A 16,697-nucleotide genomic window follows, 5' to 3' on the forward strand; every position below is an offset into this window, starting at 1 on the left:
CCCTTGAGGAGCACTCGGAGGCTCCAGCTAGTCCAGAATGCGGCCGCGCGGGCGGTGTTGGGAGGGACTCGTCGCTCCCATGTAACACCGTTGCTGTGCGAGCTGCACTGGCTGCCGGTGGCTTTCCGGGTGCGCTTCAAGGTGTTGGTTATCACCTTCAAAGCGCTCCATGGCATCGGACCTGGATATCTCCGAGACCACCTTCTGCCTCAGAGTGCCTCCCATCGGCCGGTACGCTCCCACAGAGTGGGTCTCCTCAGGGTGCCATCAGCCAGACATGCCGACTGGCGACTCCCAGGGGGAGGGCCTTCTCTGTGGGAGCTCCCACCCTCTGGAATGAACTACCCCCAGAGATCCGGGTGATCCGGATCTCCCTTCCTTCTGCCGCGCCCTTAAGACATGGCTATTTCAACAAGCAGGACTGGCCTAGGGGGAGATTTTTAGCGGGGTTTTAAAAACAATTTTAAATTGACATTGGCCAAATCTAATATTTCATTTTAATTATGTTTTTTAAATTGGGGTATTTTTGTATTTGTTTTTTATCAGGCTGTCAGCCGCCCTGAGTCCGTAAGGAGGAGGACGGGGTAAAAATTCAATTAAATAAATAAATAAATAAATAAATACCTTCTTGGACTTTTGAGGTTGTTTCCTGTTCCTGTGGCATGAACTTTGACCTGAGCTTCAGTGTGCCTTTCTGGTATTCAGATGGTGGTAGATTAATCCTATTATGTCCCAATGGTGATATCCTACTTCCCTGGAGCTGTGGCTGATGACTATGTCCTGTGTTGGATTTTTTGGTGTGAGGGGTTGTTGATTGTAATCCCATCAGCTCCAAGCTTTCTGGCTCCAATCTTTCTTAAAGGATTATCACATCTGCATTTCTGCTTGGGGCAGAGAGATTGGGTGGGGGGAGGTGCCTAGGATTTTCCATTATTTCTTTGGAGAAATATAATATTCTGCCTTTTTAATATTCCCCAAAATATTTCTTTCTCAGGGGGGGGGGGTGTCTTCCCACTATCCCCCCTTTGTGCCATAATATGTGGGTGACACACTTTTACTGACAAAAGATTAAAAATTGATCTGGTCAGGGAGATTTGGTAAATAACTTTTAAAATGTTAATGCAAAAAGGGGAAGACACTAATAAAGGCATCAGAAAAAGATCCCTGCAGTGGCTCTGAAAAGCCTTTTAACCATGAAGGTTTAAAAGTCAGGGCAAAAGTTCTGTTAGATGGAAGAGAAATTTATAGTGTCCAATATTCTGTGCCAATTCTATCATAAAACATTAAAAATGGAACCAGCTTTCCAATCCAAAAATCAGAAGGAAAATTATAGATGTAATGGCAGCAATTGCAACTGGTAGATGGGGAAGACTTATAGGTCTCGAGTATGGGGCCTTACTGCTTTTCCATGACTAAATTAAAAGAAGGCAATGCAATTCTACATCTTTCATTTTTTTCTTTGTTTTAGTGGCTGTTTGTTATTCAGTTCAGGCCTCAGTATGATGATATAGCATTTAGGGAAAAAGATGCATATGAGGAGGCCACCACTGGATGTTATAATGGAGAAGATCTCCACAGTTACCATATGTTTGCCCCCAGTGGTCAGATAACTAGGAACAAAGGAAAGCCAAACACTGCAAAAAATCAACATGCTGAACGTGATAAATTTGGCTTCGTTAAAAGTGTCCGGTAATTTCCTGGCGAAGAAAGCTAATGTAAAGCTGACAAGAGCAAGGAGGCCCATAAAGCCAAGGACACAGTAGAACATGATAAAGGAGCCTTCATTACATTCCAGAATAATTTCTTTTGCCATTAAGTGAACGTTGAAATCAGGAAATGGAGGAAAGGTGAACAGCCAGACAGTACAAAGAATTATTTGAATGAAGGAGCAGAAAAATACAATGGAAATGCCCAATCTTTTCCCTACCCATTTCCTCACTATAGAGTTTGGTTTGGTGGCCATGAAAGCTAAAATCACAATGGTAGTTTTTGCTAGCATACATGATACAGCTACACTAAATATTATACCAAAAGTACTTTGTCGGAGGAGACACGTCACTTTATGAGGTTTGCCAATGAACAGTAAAGCACAAAGGAATGAAAGCAGAAGGGAAATGAGAAAGATGTAGGTGAGGTTTCGGTTGTTGGCCTTGACAATGGGAGTATCCTGGTATTTAATGAAGACACCCAGAACTAACAATACAATAAAAGAAGACAAAAGAGAACAAATGACTAAGATGGTCCCCAGTGATTCTTCATATGTTAGGAAGGTTAGCGTTTTTGGAAGACATGAATTCTGATCCTTGTTTGGATACTGATCTTCTGGACATGTAAAACAGTCATCCATATCTAGGGGAAAAAACACTCAGGTTAGAAAGATGGTTGTACTGAATTAAACACATGACTCATCTTCCATTTCCATCATTAGAGCCTTCATCAGAGAGTTAGGCTTTTGCAGAATTGTGTCCAAAATATGATAATTTGTGTCTGGCCATTTGTGCCTTGAGTGAGAACTCTGGGTTGATTTGTTCATTGATTGATTTAACAAGTATTTTTCAGGCTTAAAAAACTATGATTTTTGGAGATGTATTTTGCTTTATGGAGCCTGACATTTTATCCTTTTTCTGTTTCCATTAAAAAAAAATCTGAAAGGCCATCTCTTTTAAAAAAAAAAGAAAAGTGATTTTGTTGTGGTGAAGAGACATAATAGTTTTATATAGCTCTAACTGTATTATTTTTAACCATCAATCCACTTTAGTAACTCAATTTAGAATGTGAAATAAATCTGTGCAGAGTATAGGATTTGATGTTCCCAAGTGTCTTTGGGTGTGGAGAAACACAAATGTATCTCCTCTCTGCATCATCTTAAAACATCCTGGGATGTCATGACAGCTTTTTTGCAGGTAGGCATTATGTTGGTGCTCATGTGCATTCTGAAGCAGTTCTTAGAGTTTTAGTCTCTGCACTACTTGAGAGACTATAATCCATTGACAAGTATTTTGCTTTGTTGAACCTGACATTTTTACTAGTTTCTGTTTCTTCTGTTTCTTTTATTTATCCTTCCTTCCTTCCTTCCTTCCTTTCTTCCTTCCTTCCTTCCTTCCTTCCACATACACACAGAAGCACACAAACACAGTTAGAGCTATGTGGAAATAACTGTGTTCCCTCACCACAACAGAGGCATTTTTGCTTTAAAAAGTCTGATATGTATCACTCAGTTTTCCCCACTCACCTATAAGATTGGAAATCTTTCCTTGGGGACAGTGAAGACAATCATAACAGCAAAATGGCTTCCCTTCTATTTTGGTCTTAGCATAACCCAAAGAGCAGTAATTGTTACACAGAGAAGATGGCCGGACCTGTATATAAAGGAAATGAAAAAAAAATGTGTTGCTTTTTTCCAAAACTGTGTAGTAATAGTTATTGTCTACAAAACTCCACAATACATCAGATTTGGTGGGAAGAGGCAAAGAAAGGAAAATTCTACGGGTTTTAGAGAGGTACCACTCAGATTCTTTTCCATGTATTTTAAATGAAGATAAGATAAAAACCTCATGAGCCAAGCTCATATTCTGCTGACACACGAATACATTCATGTAGTTTTACAATGGAATGGAGGTATTTTGCCTCTGTCTTATTTATGGATTTTTTTTACTTTAACACCCTTGGGATTTTCTTGTATCGTGGGAATTAATAAACCCAACCACTTGACTTACTTTGTTTCCCTATGAATCCAGGTCTGTTAGATTGTTGGTATGTGTTATGATTTAAGGCAATATATGATTGTACTAATGGAGTGGCCTGTATTCTGCAAAGGTCGACATGGAATCGGGAGGCAGGTTGAAAGAGAGGTATTTGTCCTGATTTGTAGATCCCTTTTTCAATACTATATTACTGTATAAAAGCTTTATTCAAATGGTTATGTTATTATATCACTTCTGACCTTTTTTGAAACTTGGAAGCAATATTGCTAAACATTCTTCCCTATAATATTAATCAGTACAAGATATCCCTAGAACAGGGGTGTGAAACTGCTGGCCTGCAGGTCGGACGCGTCATTGGGAAACCACGCCAACTCCATTGCCGACAACGGCGAAAAAGCTCCGATACGTTGCACGATGTCACATGACATCACGAGTTTGACATGTCTGCCCTAGAATATCTCTTAGTCCCAGCATGAAGAGACAAATATTCCACAGCTCATATCTATTCAGTTAAAAGTAAGTAATGTTATCCTGCATTATCTAAACATGAGTTTCAGCTCTACCTGGTTAAACCTGATTGGCCAAATGATGGCTTCCTCATGGACCATTACCATGTCCTCTTGGGAAGTCATAGATCCTATTCCACCAACTTTGACTTTTAAAAAGGATTTGTTTGGGAATGTGACCCAGTTGATGACATCAAATCCAGCATCTAGTTCTCCATTTTGATTGAAAGATAGTGTTTCTCCTTTAGTATTATTGAATGAGATGCTTCTTACAATTTCATTGAGCTACAAAACAAAAATATAAAATAAGAAGAAACAGAAGAATTCATCAAGGACTATAAAATAGTGAAAGTTTAATTGCATTTCAGGAATTTTGGAAATAAATGTTTTTATATGTACTTGATATCTTAATGGGGAGATAAACACTCATTATCATATGTTACAAATTTTCAAAGTCATACAAGTTTATTTGAATTTGACAATGGGAAAGAGCTAGAAGAAAGGTGTTAGAGTTTGGGGAGTTTTGGGAGTTGGGGGAAGTAAGAAAGTTAGAATGATCTAAGGATATTATAGGAAGAGACTAGTTAAAATGGAGATGACTGGAAAACAAAGTTCACTTCAAGGAGTATCAGATGCTGAAGAAAGTTCCTCCATGAAATATTTATTTCTTTATGAAAATTTATATGGCTGCCCAACTCACTCTCAGTGACTCTGAGTAGCTTATAGTAGCAATAGTATTTTAGTGTTTTATAACACTCTCTAGGCAATTTATAATGTACATATTATTTGCCCCCAACAATCTGGGTCCTCATTTTATCAACCTTGGAAGGATGGAAGTCCACCTTGAGCCCTCTCTGGATCAAAGCCTAGGCTGCACTTTAACAACAAGGATAAAAGCCCAATACAAAAACAATGAAAACCAATACCCCCTCCCAACCCCACCATCCCACAAATATGAAAACAGTTAGATATTAATGTCCAATCTCTTTGAAAGTCAGAAGGAGAAAGAAGGAATATTTATCTTCTTTAGCAGTATGTTGTTTGCAGAGCTATTTATATGAAAAACTTCTACATAAACCAGCGCACCTAATTATTAAATGTTTGATATAAAAGAGAAAGTAAAGTTCACCAGATGATTCTTGCATGCTGTCACTTGAACAATTCTGAAAATTCCTTCCCCCCAACACACACAACTATAAGAAAGCTGACAGAAAAAGATCTTCATAGGAATAATTTTCTTATAAATAATTATGGGGATATGGTACATTACTAAAATTAAACTTATGGTAAAAATGCCACTGAATAATTAAAATCAGTAAACAAACCATTCTGAAATCCATAAAAAGAAATAAAAGATGTAAAACTTTTTGAAAATTGCCTGCATTGCAATACTGGACTGGTATTCCCAATGTGTCTGAGATACAGAATACTAACAGAAATGGCAGAAAGGAAAATATATGAGTAAAAGCATTCAGGAGGAAGATAAATCCATGTGTCTTGTGCATCTGGAAAGGCATTTCATTTTCTTGGCCCTATCCCTTGTATAAAATCTTATTTAATTAAATACACGATGATCAAAAGCAAAATGATATTGAACTAAATATGTAATTTGTCTGTTAAATGAGATAGAGATAAAGCTATACACTTGACAGCTCTCAGTGTTCTTGAGACCTTACCTTCCATGGGTGAAGTTTGAGGAAGTCAATAAGTCTTAGTTTGCTTATTCTTGCTCTATATTTGAAGGTGGTTGAATGAACAACACGTATTGCATGTGCCAAAATATAGACTGCATTGTAGATGCTATAGCTGTGACCAGTCATGTCCATTTCAAAAACAGATGTTGGGAGTGTCTCTAGCTTCTCCTCCCCAGAGCAGATTGGTTGATTTTCCATCATAGAGTTGTGTTTCTCATCCACTATGGAATCTGAGAATACACATCCAAATGCCTCTTTCCAGAAAACTCTAATAAAGCCATCTTTTTGAATGAGGTTTGGCTTTCTCATCTGAAGAAATTCCCGAAACCCTAGGGCTTCGCTTGAATGAACTGCAAAAGATAGAGCACCATGGAGAAAATCTAAGTCTTCCAATCTCTGGAAGGGAAGAGATGTGAAATCCATTTGAGCTGTCATAATCCAGATTTTACTGTTTCCTTGTAATGGCATTTCTTCATATTTTGACATAGCAGGAAGCATTCTCAAAACTATCATTATATCAATTTCACCTTGAATTAACACAGAATTGACAGTGCTGTTCATCACAATACTGTACATTTTCATCCCTTCTTTCACCATAGTGAGAATGTCAGTAGAATAAGAAATTAATGGAAATCTTTCAATGAAGTCAAAACAGATTCCACTTTTGGAAAACATGGGAATCACATTTTGTACAAACTTCTCCCCATTGTCATTATTCACACACAAGACTCCAATCCATGTCCACATAAAATGCTTCAGTAGTTGAAGAATTCCCTTATACTGAAAATCCATATTTGGAAACATTTGGTGATAGAAACCATCCAGTTTATGCTTATTTGTTGCTGGAGCAGACCCATACATCAACTATAAAAAATACAGAAGAGTTAGTAAAGGAGACAATAAGCTTTGATTTTTTTAAAAAAAAACATGTGTCGATATACTTTTTCTAATTAGTGCACAACACAAAAGTTTAGTTCCATTTCATAATAACAATTTTAGATTTGGCAGTTGAGTTCTTGACCACTTTCAAGCGTAAAATTTGAAGATCAATTGTGCACAACTAATCAATTTTTGCTGGTCTTAAATTTGCTTACATTTCTTTATCTCTTCCTATGTTTTATAAATTGGTTCCATTCAGTGTGAACTCAGAAAAGGGCTAATTCAGTTATTAAGTATGTTCTGTGAATATCCAATATCCAATAACATTTGATGCACCAGGAAATTTCTAGGTTTTGTTAATATCATGAGGGTCTGCAGTATTATTATTCATGCAATTGAAAAAGGAGCAGCCATTAACAAGTGTGTTTCAGAGATTTCAAAATAGGGTTGAAAGAAAAGTATGCCACTTGATTTTAGTCATAGTTTACTTTCTCCCAGGGACCAAGTCTTATCTAAAACAAATGTTATATTTAACCAGATTGCATATGTACTCCATATAGATGGTTACCTGAGGAAACTTGTAGATGTGCAGAATGATGGCCACATGAAGACATACATCAGTGTCAGGTCCTCCAATTATTGCTATTGGATATTTATGGATGTCACAATTGTAATTAGGGATTAATCTGTCTTTAGATGAAAGGAGTTCCATTGAGGCATGATACATCCATTTTGATATAAAATAGATTTGGAAGCCCAGTGTAACATTGGGTAAAATCTGGGGATTAGTATTGATCTCCTTGACAGCAAATACTAAAGCGAGGATGTGTTGGTAAATCTGAGTTATGACCCTGAAGAGACAGTTACATGCACTGCTATAATATATTTAACTCAGAATATGTTATCTATTTTGCCTATCCTTTCAGCTATAATATAAGGTCTTGATGTATGTGTATGAAACAATGGGTTTGATTCATACTACTTCTTTTAGCTATTAAAATAATCAAGGCACTTTTTTGAAATATTTGATGATCATCAGATTAACCAGGTTTCTAATCTCCCCTGCCTGGTATTCCAATATATTTGTTTTAGGAGAGTATTAAGTAGGGTTTAGTATGTCAGTGATGCCTTCATTATTGGTCAAGATATCTAGAATGAGCATCAATCGCTGGGGCATTTTTTTAGGGCTGTTGCTAATGAGGTCAACAATGGAGTTCTTTGTCATTCAGCTTTTCTTCAATTCCATCTTTTCTCTGGAAAGATCTACATGGCATGAACCGAACACTACTCCATGTCTGATTAGGTTAGGATGTTCATTAAAGGTGGTTGATGAATTAAGAAAAGACCCTACCTCCCCCAATGCACATCCTGCTCTCTTCCTCCTATCTTTGTAAATGTAATTTATTACTGTTATTAGGAATATTTATTATTCAAGGTCTTATTGGATTTTGTTTTTAAGCCACCCGGAGTTACCTTGAAGAGACAGATGAGTGGCAAACAAATCCAATAGAAATAGGTAGGTAGGTAGGTAGGTAGGTAGGTAGGTAGGTAGGTAGATAGATAGATAGATAGATAGATAGATAGATAGATAGATAGATAGATAGATAGATAGATAGATAGATAGATAGATAGATAGATAGATAGATAATAATATCTAAGCAAGACAATTTTGCTCTTAGCTCCCTTCATACAGCTTTCGTATTGTGACAAACAAAGTACAATTTGGATAAATTTGGCTGTACAAAAATATAATTAAATTGACTATATGGTATAATATCTCCAAAGACAAGACCCCAGCTTCTACAGGTAAAATCTAACATTTGTGACATTTTCGTAACGGGAAAGGGGAATTTGAACCATTACCTCAACAAAAATAAATATTTGTTCTCTAACATTCTTTGTTTGGTGACACCAGATCAATTAAACAGATGAAGGCTATAATTATATAGAACATATAAATGCCATAAAATCATTATGTATATGAAAAGCCAGTGAATACAGTACAAGCTTTTATAACATACATAATAAGCAATTGTTTTATACTCTACACTGCTATAGCAGTATAGAGTATAATTATTTTATACTCTATACTGCTATAATGGCACCCTTTATGCTGGATATCTACATAGATGTCAGTATGATACAAATGTGATACAATTGAAGCAATGCTCTTAACTCACAATAACATCTATGTTACATGTATGCATCTTGCCATTATTAAATACTTACAAAATATCCTCAAAGAGGTCGCTAGAAGGAGGTTTCTTGAAGTCCATCATCATATAAAGCAGGTAGATCTGAGAAATGATGCCAGCAATGTTGATGTTCCCTTCCTGGTATTGCTTGTGAAGAATAGGCAGAGGCTCAGCAATGCTGCATTTACTGTGAGAAATGTGACACATTCCTTGTGGCCAAAGCATTGATAGGAATGTGGCAGACACACCACATAAAATGAAACAATTCATTCTGGATTCACATGAACCTTCTCCAAATGTTTTGTGTCTTTCTAGATTTTGAGTTTAAGAATCCCCAAAAATCTACTTGGTCTGCATGTGTGTGTTTTTGTGTGCATGTGTGTGTATGAAAAGGATGGGGAATTTATATTTTAAGGCAAAAATCATTGACTAAATTTAATTGCAGATAGGAATGGAACATGGTGTATTAACAGTTTTTGATCCACTTGAGGTATCTCCTTGTCTCCTGACAATCATAATTATACTAATCATTAGATTTGAAGTAATCACTGTCTTAGAATTCCAGGTCTTGGAAACTCTGTACAAGAATTTATTTGTCATCTCTCAGGAAAAAAAATGTCTCTGGCTACCACCAAGCAATAAAGGAAATTGCAATGGGTGATAGCAAGTCTAAAAAAAACCCAATAACAATAACAATGGGGAAAAAAGAAAAGAAAATGCTGGCATTAAAGAAGGGACAGTCCTTGTGAAGTCCACAGTAAATAAATCCTTTCAATCACTTATTCAATCATTTGGTCCCAGCAAACTGCTTTATTCATGCATCCCCCATAATGTTACAAACTGATGTTATAAGATTTGTTTTCAGATAGATAGATAGATAGATAGATAGATAGATAGATAGATAGATAGATAGATAGATAGATAGATAGATAGATAGATAGATAGATAGATAGATAGATAGATACCTTTTTACCGTGGGCACAATGGCACACATTAAAAATGAAATTTAGTTACTTGCTCTCATTTACTCATTTAAACATACTATATACAACATATGTATAGACCTACACTCTTACATATACAGTATGTAACATATAAATATTAACCATTGTCCATCTTGAATATATAACAGAAGGAGGAAACTTTAGAGTTCATAAGGTTACTAATATATGGAACAAAACTGTGACTGAATCTGGATGTTCTGCTTCAGATACCACGGAGCCTCCTCCCAGAAGGTAACAAGGAAAACCGGTCATGAAGAGGATGTGTATTGTCCCAGACAATCTTACAGATCCTGCTCAAGCAACACTTATGTGCTAGCTCCTGGAAAGAAGGGAGGGAACTGCCAATATTTTTTTCAGCCATCCTCATCACTCTCTGCACCACCTTCCTGTCTGAAGCAGTGATGTTCTAAACCAGACTGTGATGCTGTATGACAGGATGCTCTCAATTGTCCCTCTGTAAAAAGTGATAAGGATAGGGGAAGGAAGATGTGCTTTTCTCATGCGATGCAGAAAATGCAGGTGCTGCTATGCCCGCTTCACGAGTGTCTCGCTGTTGAGCGACCAAGCCAGACTACTTGTTAACTGCGTACCCAGGAATTTGATGCTGGTAACCATCTCAACAGGTAAATCATTATGGTGTTGGTTATCATCTTTAAAGCGCTCCATGGCATCGGACCTGGATATCTCCGAGACCGCCTTCTGCCGCAGGTTACCTCCCATCGGCCGGTACGCTCCCACAGAGTGGGTCTCCTCAGGGTGCCGTCAGCCAGACAGTGCCGGCTGGCAACCCCCAGGGGGAGGGCCTTCTCGGTGGGAGCCCCCACCCTCTGGAACNATTATTATTATTATTATTATTATTATTATTATTATTATTATTATTATTATTATTATTATTATTATTATTATTATTATTATTATTATTAATGCATAGAGAAGTGTGGCTGTGCCTGCCTTTTCTGAAATTGACAATGATCTCTGTTTTTTCCAGTATTTAAAACTAGGCTGTTTTCCTTACACCAGTTCACCAAACCTTTAATCTCCTTGCGGTAAGCACCCTCATTGACATTATGAATAAGGCCCACTACTGTTGTATCATCTGCAAACTTCACAATATGGTTGGTGGCAAATCTAGCACAACAGTCATGGGTCAACAGTGTGAACAGCAGCAGACTTAAGACGCAGCCCTGAGGAGAATCTGTGCTCAAGAAAATGGTGTTAGAAATATTTGTTCCAGATCGCACATATTGGAGCCTGTTAGTAAGAAAATCAAGAATCCAGCTGCACAGGAGTGTTTAAGCCTAAAAGGCCCAGTTTGTCTACTAGATGCTGGGGAATGATTGTGTTAAATGCTGAACTGAAGTTAACAAACAACAAATGCACATGAATATTTCTTTCCTCTAAGTGCTTCAAGCTCAGATGGAGAACAGAAGAAATAGCATCCTCCGTAGAGCGATTTGGTCAGTGAGCAAACTGAAGCGGGTCAAATGCTGGTGGGAAGCTAGATACAATAATGTCCTTTATCAGCTTCTCAAAGCATTTCATAATGATAGATGTCAGTGCAACTGGACGGTAATCATTGAGGCCTGTAATTGTGGACTTTTTTGGCACTGGCAAAATGATGGGCATCTTAAAATATGATGGGACCACTGCTTGCTGCAATGACACATTGAAAATATGTGTGAGAACACAAGCCAGCTCATCTGCGCATTCCCTAAAAACACATCCAGGGATATTATCTGGGCCTGCTGCTTTCCGAATGTTAACTTTCTGCAGTCTTTTCCGGACAGAGGTGACATCAAAGCTAAGCACTTAAGCACTGTAGCTTCACTTAATGATTCTGCAAAGTTCATTCTATGATCAAAGCCAAAGATCAAAAACACAGATTTCAGAAGGCAGTCCCTTCCTCAATAAAATCTCATTTCTAGGACAAACCTCTTTAAGTTCTCTTAAGCTAGATTATTCGCTATTGCTATCCCCCTCTCCATTTCACCAGAACTGAAGCCTATTTAGTGTGATTTCCCAGCAATAGTCGCTCAGTAAACTATCTGCCTAGTATACTGATATAAATGATATAGTATTAGCACTTCTAGGTGAAATACTAATTATTCAGGAGCAAAAAAAAAATGAGGATAGATAACATGGTCATTTTGGGGTACACCAAAAAAGGAGAGGCTTAAAGATATTTGATTTGATTTTTATTATTTATTTATTATGGTTACTCAACTCCAGCAATATGCCTCTGGAAACTGTACAGAATTCAGTAAAGAATACAAAATAAAACTGTACTTACAACTACAAGAAAGCGAATCATTCCTCTCCAGCTGTTAAAATAGCATCTTAAGAAAAATACCAGGCCTCCTCCTTCTCCTCCTCCTTCCCCTTGTTTTTCATAATAATAAAAAGTATAATTATATAACTCTAATCTAAGAAAATTATGAAGTATAACAAAAGAATACATTAAAGACATCTTGAGATAGGTTTACTAAGCTCCCATAATCTATCAGATAATATAAGTAAACTATTTTTATTCTACTAACCTGTTAAATAAATGCAAATAAATAAATAAAATGATACAAGGTCAATTATAATAAGACTTTATAATAATAAAGGTATAATAATAAAATGTGTAATGTTGATCAGACATACAGAAATAGTATCTTGCATCATGTGCCATCACAATGGTTAATTAATTGTTGGTTAATTTCTATGTATTAACATAACTTCCATACTGACTTTATGATACCACCCTACTTGATATACAACGTTTCTTTTTATAAATGGACTCCTGCAATAATCTATTTACTGTATAATAAAAAATTTAAAAATATATTATAGAAGAATGATATTCTCATCTACACAATGCAAAGCTATATAGAAGCATCAAAGGTAACTCTCAATACATGGATGTACATGGTGCTTTTCTTGAGGATCAAACAGGATAGTAGACCCCTTTGAGTTTAGGCATTGACTAAGATAATTTTAATGGTATTTACTTCTTATGTGCTTTCTGCTGTTCACCTCATGTCTTAGTATGATAATATAATTTTTTTGGGAAAAGATGCAGACCAATAAACCAGCACTGGAGGTCATGATGGAAAAGATCTCCATAGCCACCATGTATTTGCCCTTTGTGCTTAAATAAGTTGGAACAAAGGAAACCCAGACACTGCAAAAGACCATGGCTTCATTGAAACTGTCAGGCAAGTTCCTGGCCAGGAAGGCCACCGTGAAGCTGATGGTAGCCAGGAAACCCAGAAAGCCCAGGACAATGTAAAACATGGTGATAGAGCCTTCATTGCATTCCAGGATAATTTCTTTCATCATGGACTGCATATCAACATCTGGAAAGAGGGGAGCAATTACTAACCACACACTGAAAATCAAGGCTTAAATGAAACAGCAGGAAAGAACAATGGAACTGGCTAGATGTTTCCCGGACAATTTTCTCATTCCAGTTCCTGGTGTAGTGGCCATGAAGGCAAGAACCACAATGATAGCCTTGGCCAAAACTGAAGAAATGGCTATGGAGAAGATGATGCCAAAAGTTGTTTGTCAAAGAAGACACATAAACTCCTTGGGTTGTCCAATGAAAAGCAAAGTGCAAAGGAAAGAAAGTAAGATGGAAATTAGGAGAACATAGCTCAGGTTCTGGTTGTTGGCTTTGACAATGGGAGTCTCCCAGTGCTTAATGTAGATGTAATGTACCAAAGCTGTGAGGAAAGAAAACAAAAGGCCAAAAACAGTGAACATGATTCCCAAAGGTTCTTCGAATGACAGAAAGCTGATATCTTTTTGAAGGCACCGATTCCGATCCACATTGGGATACTGATTTTCTGGACATTGAAAACAGTCATCTGAGTCTGTTAAAAAAGAAAGAAAGATGTAGTTATTTAATAGACTAAAGCTGTATGTAAAATAATATAAGGAAATGAGACAATAAAGTGCAATAACACAGGTAATCCCATTTAGAGGAAACTAAAAACACAAGAGATAAAAATACAAAACATGAAATTTAAAATATTATAAAGATATGTCTAAATCAGTGGTCCCAAACCTTTTGGGCATCAGGGACCAGTTCCGTGGAGAGAGGTTTTTTCTGCGGACCAGAGAGTGTGCTGCCTGCATCCCATGGATGGGGTTTCACTTGTTTGGGGGCTTGGTTTCTGCCATGCCACGGTCTGGTGCCAGTTCATGGACAAGGGGGTTGGGGACCCCTGAACTAAATTATAGATATATACTTTTGCTTCATTTGTCACAGCCAGGAAATCAGCAAAGTCTCCATTATAGGCTCTATTTTGGAGTTCTATCACTATATGTTAGGGTAGGGATTTTTTTGGCCCCATGGACACAATTCAGTCATATGGAATATGTATTATGGAATATGTGGAGTATGTGGAATATGGAATATGTGGCAACAACATTGTCGAACATTTGCCTTTCATCTTGGAAAAAATACCTGGATTTGACTATCCCCATGTAATATAGACAACACTGAATCGAATTTGTACTGGACATAGTAGATTTGCAGATGCTTTCTATCAATGGGAAAAAATACCATCACCAAATTATGACTGCAGGGTTGAAAAATAAACTGTTCAGAATATTATGAAACATGCAGGCTGTGCATGAATGGACTTTTTTTTATTCAGCTTTACTCTTTAGATTAGAAATTTCTTCCTCTGGGCATCAACTGCAATTGTAACAGCAAAAAGGCTTCCCTTCAATCTTTGTCTTACTATATCCAGAATTGCAATGTAGATTACACAGAGAAAAAGGTTGCACCTGTCCAGAAGCATGAGAGGAGAATATTTTATCATTCCTAAAAAGATGTTGAAAGTAACTACCTCCATATTATGCCCAGAGTTCTTTTACAAAAAAGACTGATAGTGGTTAAGAATAGAGCTTAGTGATGAAATAATTCAAAGGGGTGATGAGACAATGAGCACAAATGAGTGCACAGATCACATTTGACAACTTCTTAAAAATGCTGGATATTCTCAGGATGAGATTCATTTGATTTATCAAGTTACCCAAAATTATAATAGTCTTTCACAGTAAATTCAAATCAGTATCTCAGTAGAATGCTAAATTGGAACCCAAAATGAAGTACCTTATTGCTTAAATTTTTGATGAATTTTGTAATTTTGTAAAATGTATATCATAAAATGACTTTGACAGGCTTGAGGTATACTTATATCTGGCCATTAATTCTGCTCTTTCAATATAAAAATATCCCAGATATTTGTTGATTCCCTCTCCCTTATTCCTTTGTATTACTACAACAAAGCAAAGAAACTTGGGGAAATATAGCATTGTAGGCAGATTATGTAATATAGAATTGAAATTAATAACATGAAACCTAATTTTAAAAGGGTGGAATGGGAAGAAATGAGACATGCTACATCCATCTATATATGGCGGGGAAATGATTGACATCTCTTAGTATAATTTCTACCTGGTTGAAAGCCTTGGGCCATTGGATTGCATTTTCAGAAATGGTGATTATTTTGCCAGGAGCATTCTGTGGTGCCACTTATACAAGTTTGACTCTAATGAAGGACTGGTTTGGAAATGTGATCCAATTGATAATATCAAATCCTGCTCTTAGTTCCCCTTTGGAACTGAAGGAAAGCATTTCGCCAACACTGTTGTTAAATGAAATACTTCTCAAGTAGTGGTGAAGCTGGAGAAAAATCAGACAACAAATTATCATCCTCAGCATCATATTAATTGAATATAGTAACGATCAAACTGAATATTAGAAACATTCTGTTTGTAAAAGAAATAGTCTGGTGCACAGATTTATTCCAGATATTTCAAATGGCTGGTTTTAATTCATTCTTTCCAGTTTCCTTTTTGAAATTCTATTATTATTGATATAGGTATTCTTAACTTACTTTGAAGTGATTGTTGTATTGGGATACATAAGATTGCTTCTAGACTGAGTTGCTTGCATTTAGTGAATGAATTTCCCAATCTGTCTACAATGATACTCTAGAACTTTTTTTTTCATTACTTTCTAGGCGAATCTATGTTTCCTCACTGGTAGGAACAATTAAAGGTTAATTAATATTAACATAGAAAATAAACTTGATTCATTTCAAGTTGTTCATAAAGATTTCCATCCACTTAGATAGCAGTAAGTATCTTACAAGTAAAGTAAAAATCAATAAGGTCTAATTCTCATTCCTCAAGTTAAAAGTTAGGACTCAGTTCACTCAAAAATTTGGAAAAGGAAACATGTCAAGAGTCAATACTTTGCTAACAGATGAACTACCTTTTGCAAGACTTCTCTGTTCCTCTATATTTTTAGACAATGAAAAGAAGTAAAAAAAAAAACAAATCCTAAAAAGAAAAACATAAATAAATGAAGCTGATTATCATCATTATCTTAGAGTCCCATTTATCAGGAACATCCAATCAGCTTCAACATATTTTAAGGCAATCCTATAAACTGGATGTGAAATGGCAGCCATGTCACAACTATTGCCTGAATGTCTAAAATTCTGCAATGATATCAAAATTTTAACCACCAAGTACTATTGCCTGGAACAACCAAAAATGTCTATACATGCATTCTCTAGTATTTTCATGTATTACTGATCTAAGGAAACTACCTGCCAAGGTTGTTGTTTAAGAAACTGCTGTCTCTGCTCATTTTGTCTTGCTACTTTCTTCACTGAAGATGAGAGCATAATGTACAAAGCTCCTGCCA

The 16,697-nt window shown here is 36.5% G+C and overlaps 1 protein-coding gene across 1 annotated transcript in view; it reads right to left on the bottom strand.

Annotated features, from left to right (window-relative positions):
* Positions 1 to 1,447: 1,447 nt before the first annotated feature.
* The window catches only part of LOC114922715 (vomeronasal type-2 receptor 26-like), a 19,797-nt gene continuing 4,547 nt past the window's right edge, over positions 1,448 to 16,697 (bottom strand). The window contains exons 2-6 of the mRNA XM_029284549.1: positions 13,688 to 13,842; positions 5,887 to 6,768; positions 4,268 to 4,495; positions 3,233 to 3,359; positions 1,448 to 2,349 (exon numbers count right to left, since the gene is read on the bottom strand). Coding sequence (XP_029140382.1) covers positions 1,448 to 2,349; positions 3,233 to 3,359; positions 4,268 to 4,495; positions 5,887 to 6,768; positions 13,688 to 13,842 — 2,294 coding nt within the window. The remainder of the gene's footprint in view (positions 2,350 to 3,232; positions 3,360 to 4,267; positions 4,496 to 5,886; positions 6,769 to 13,687; positions 13,843 to 16,697) is intronic.

Source organism: Protobothrops mucrosquamatus, unplaced genomic scaffold, assembly GCF_001527695.2.
Source record: "Protobothrops mucrosquamatus isolate PMUCROS unplaced genomic scaffold, P.Mucros_1.0 scaffold711, whole genome shotgun sequence".
NCBI classification, from domain to species: domain Eukaryota; kingdom Metazoa; phylum Chordata; class Lepidosauria; order Squamata; family Viperidae; genus Protobothrops; species Protobothrops mucrosquamatus.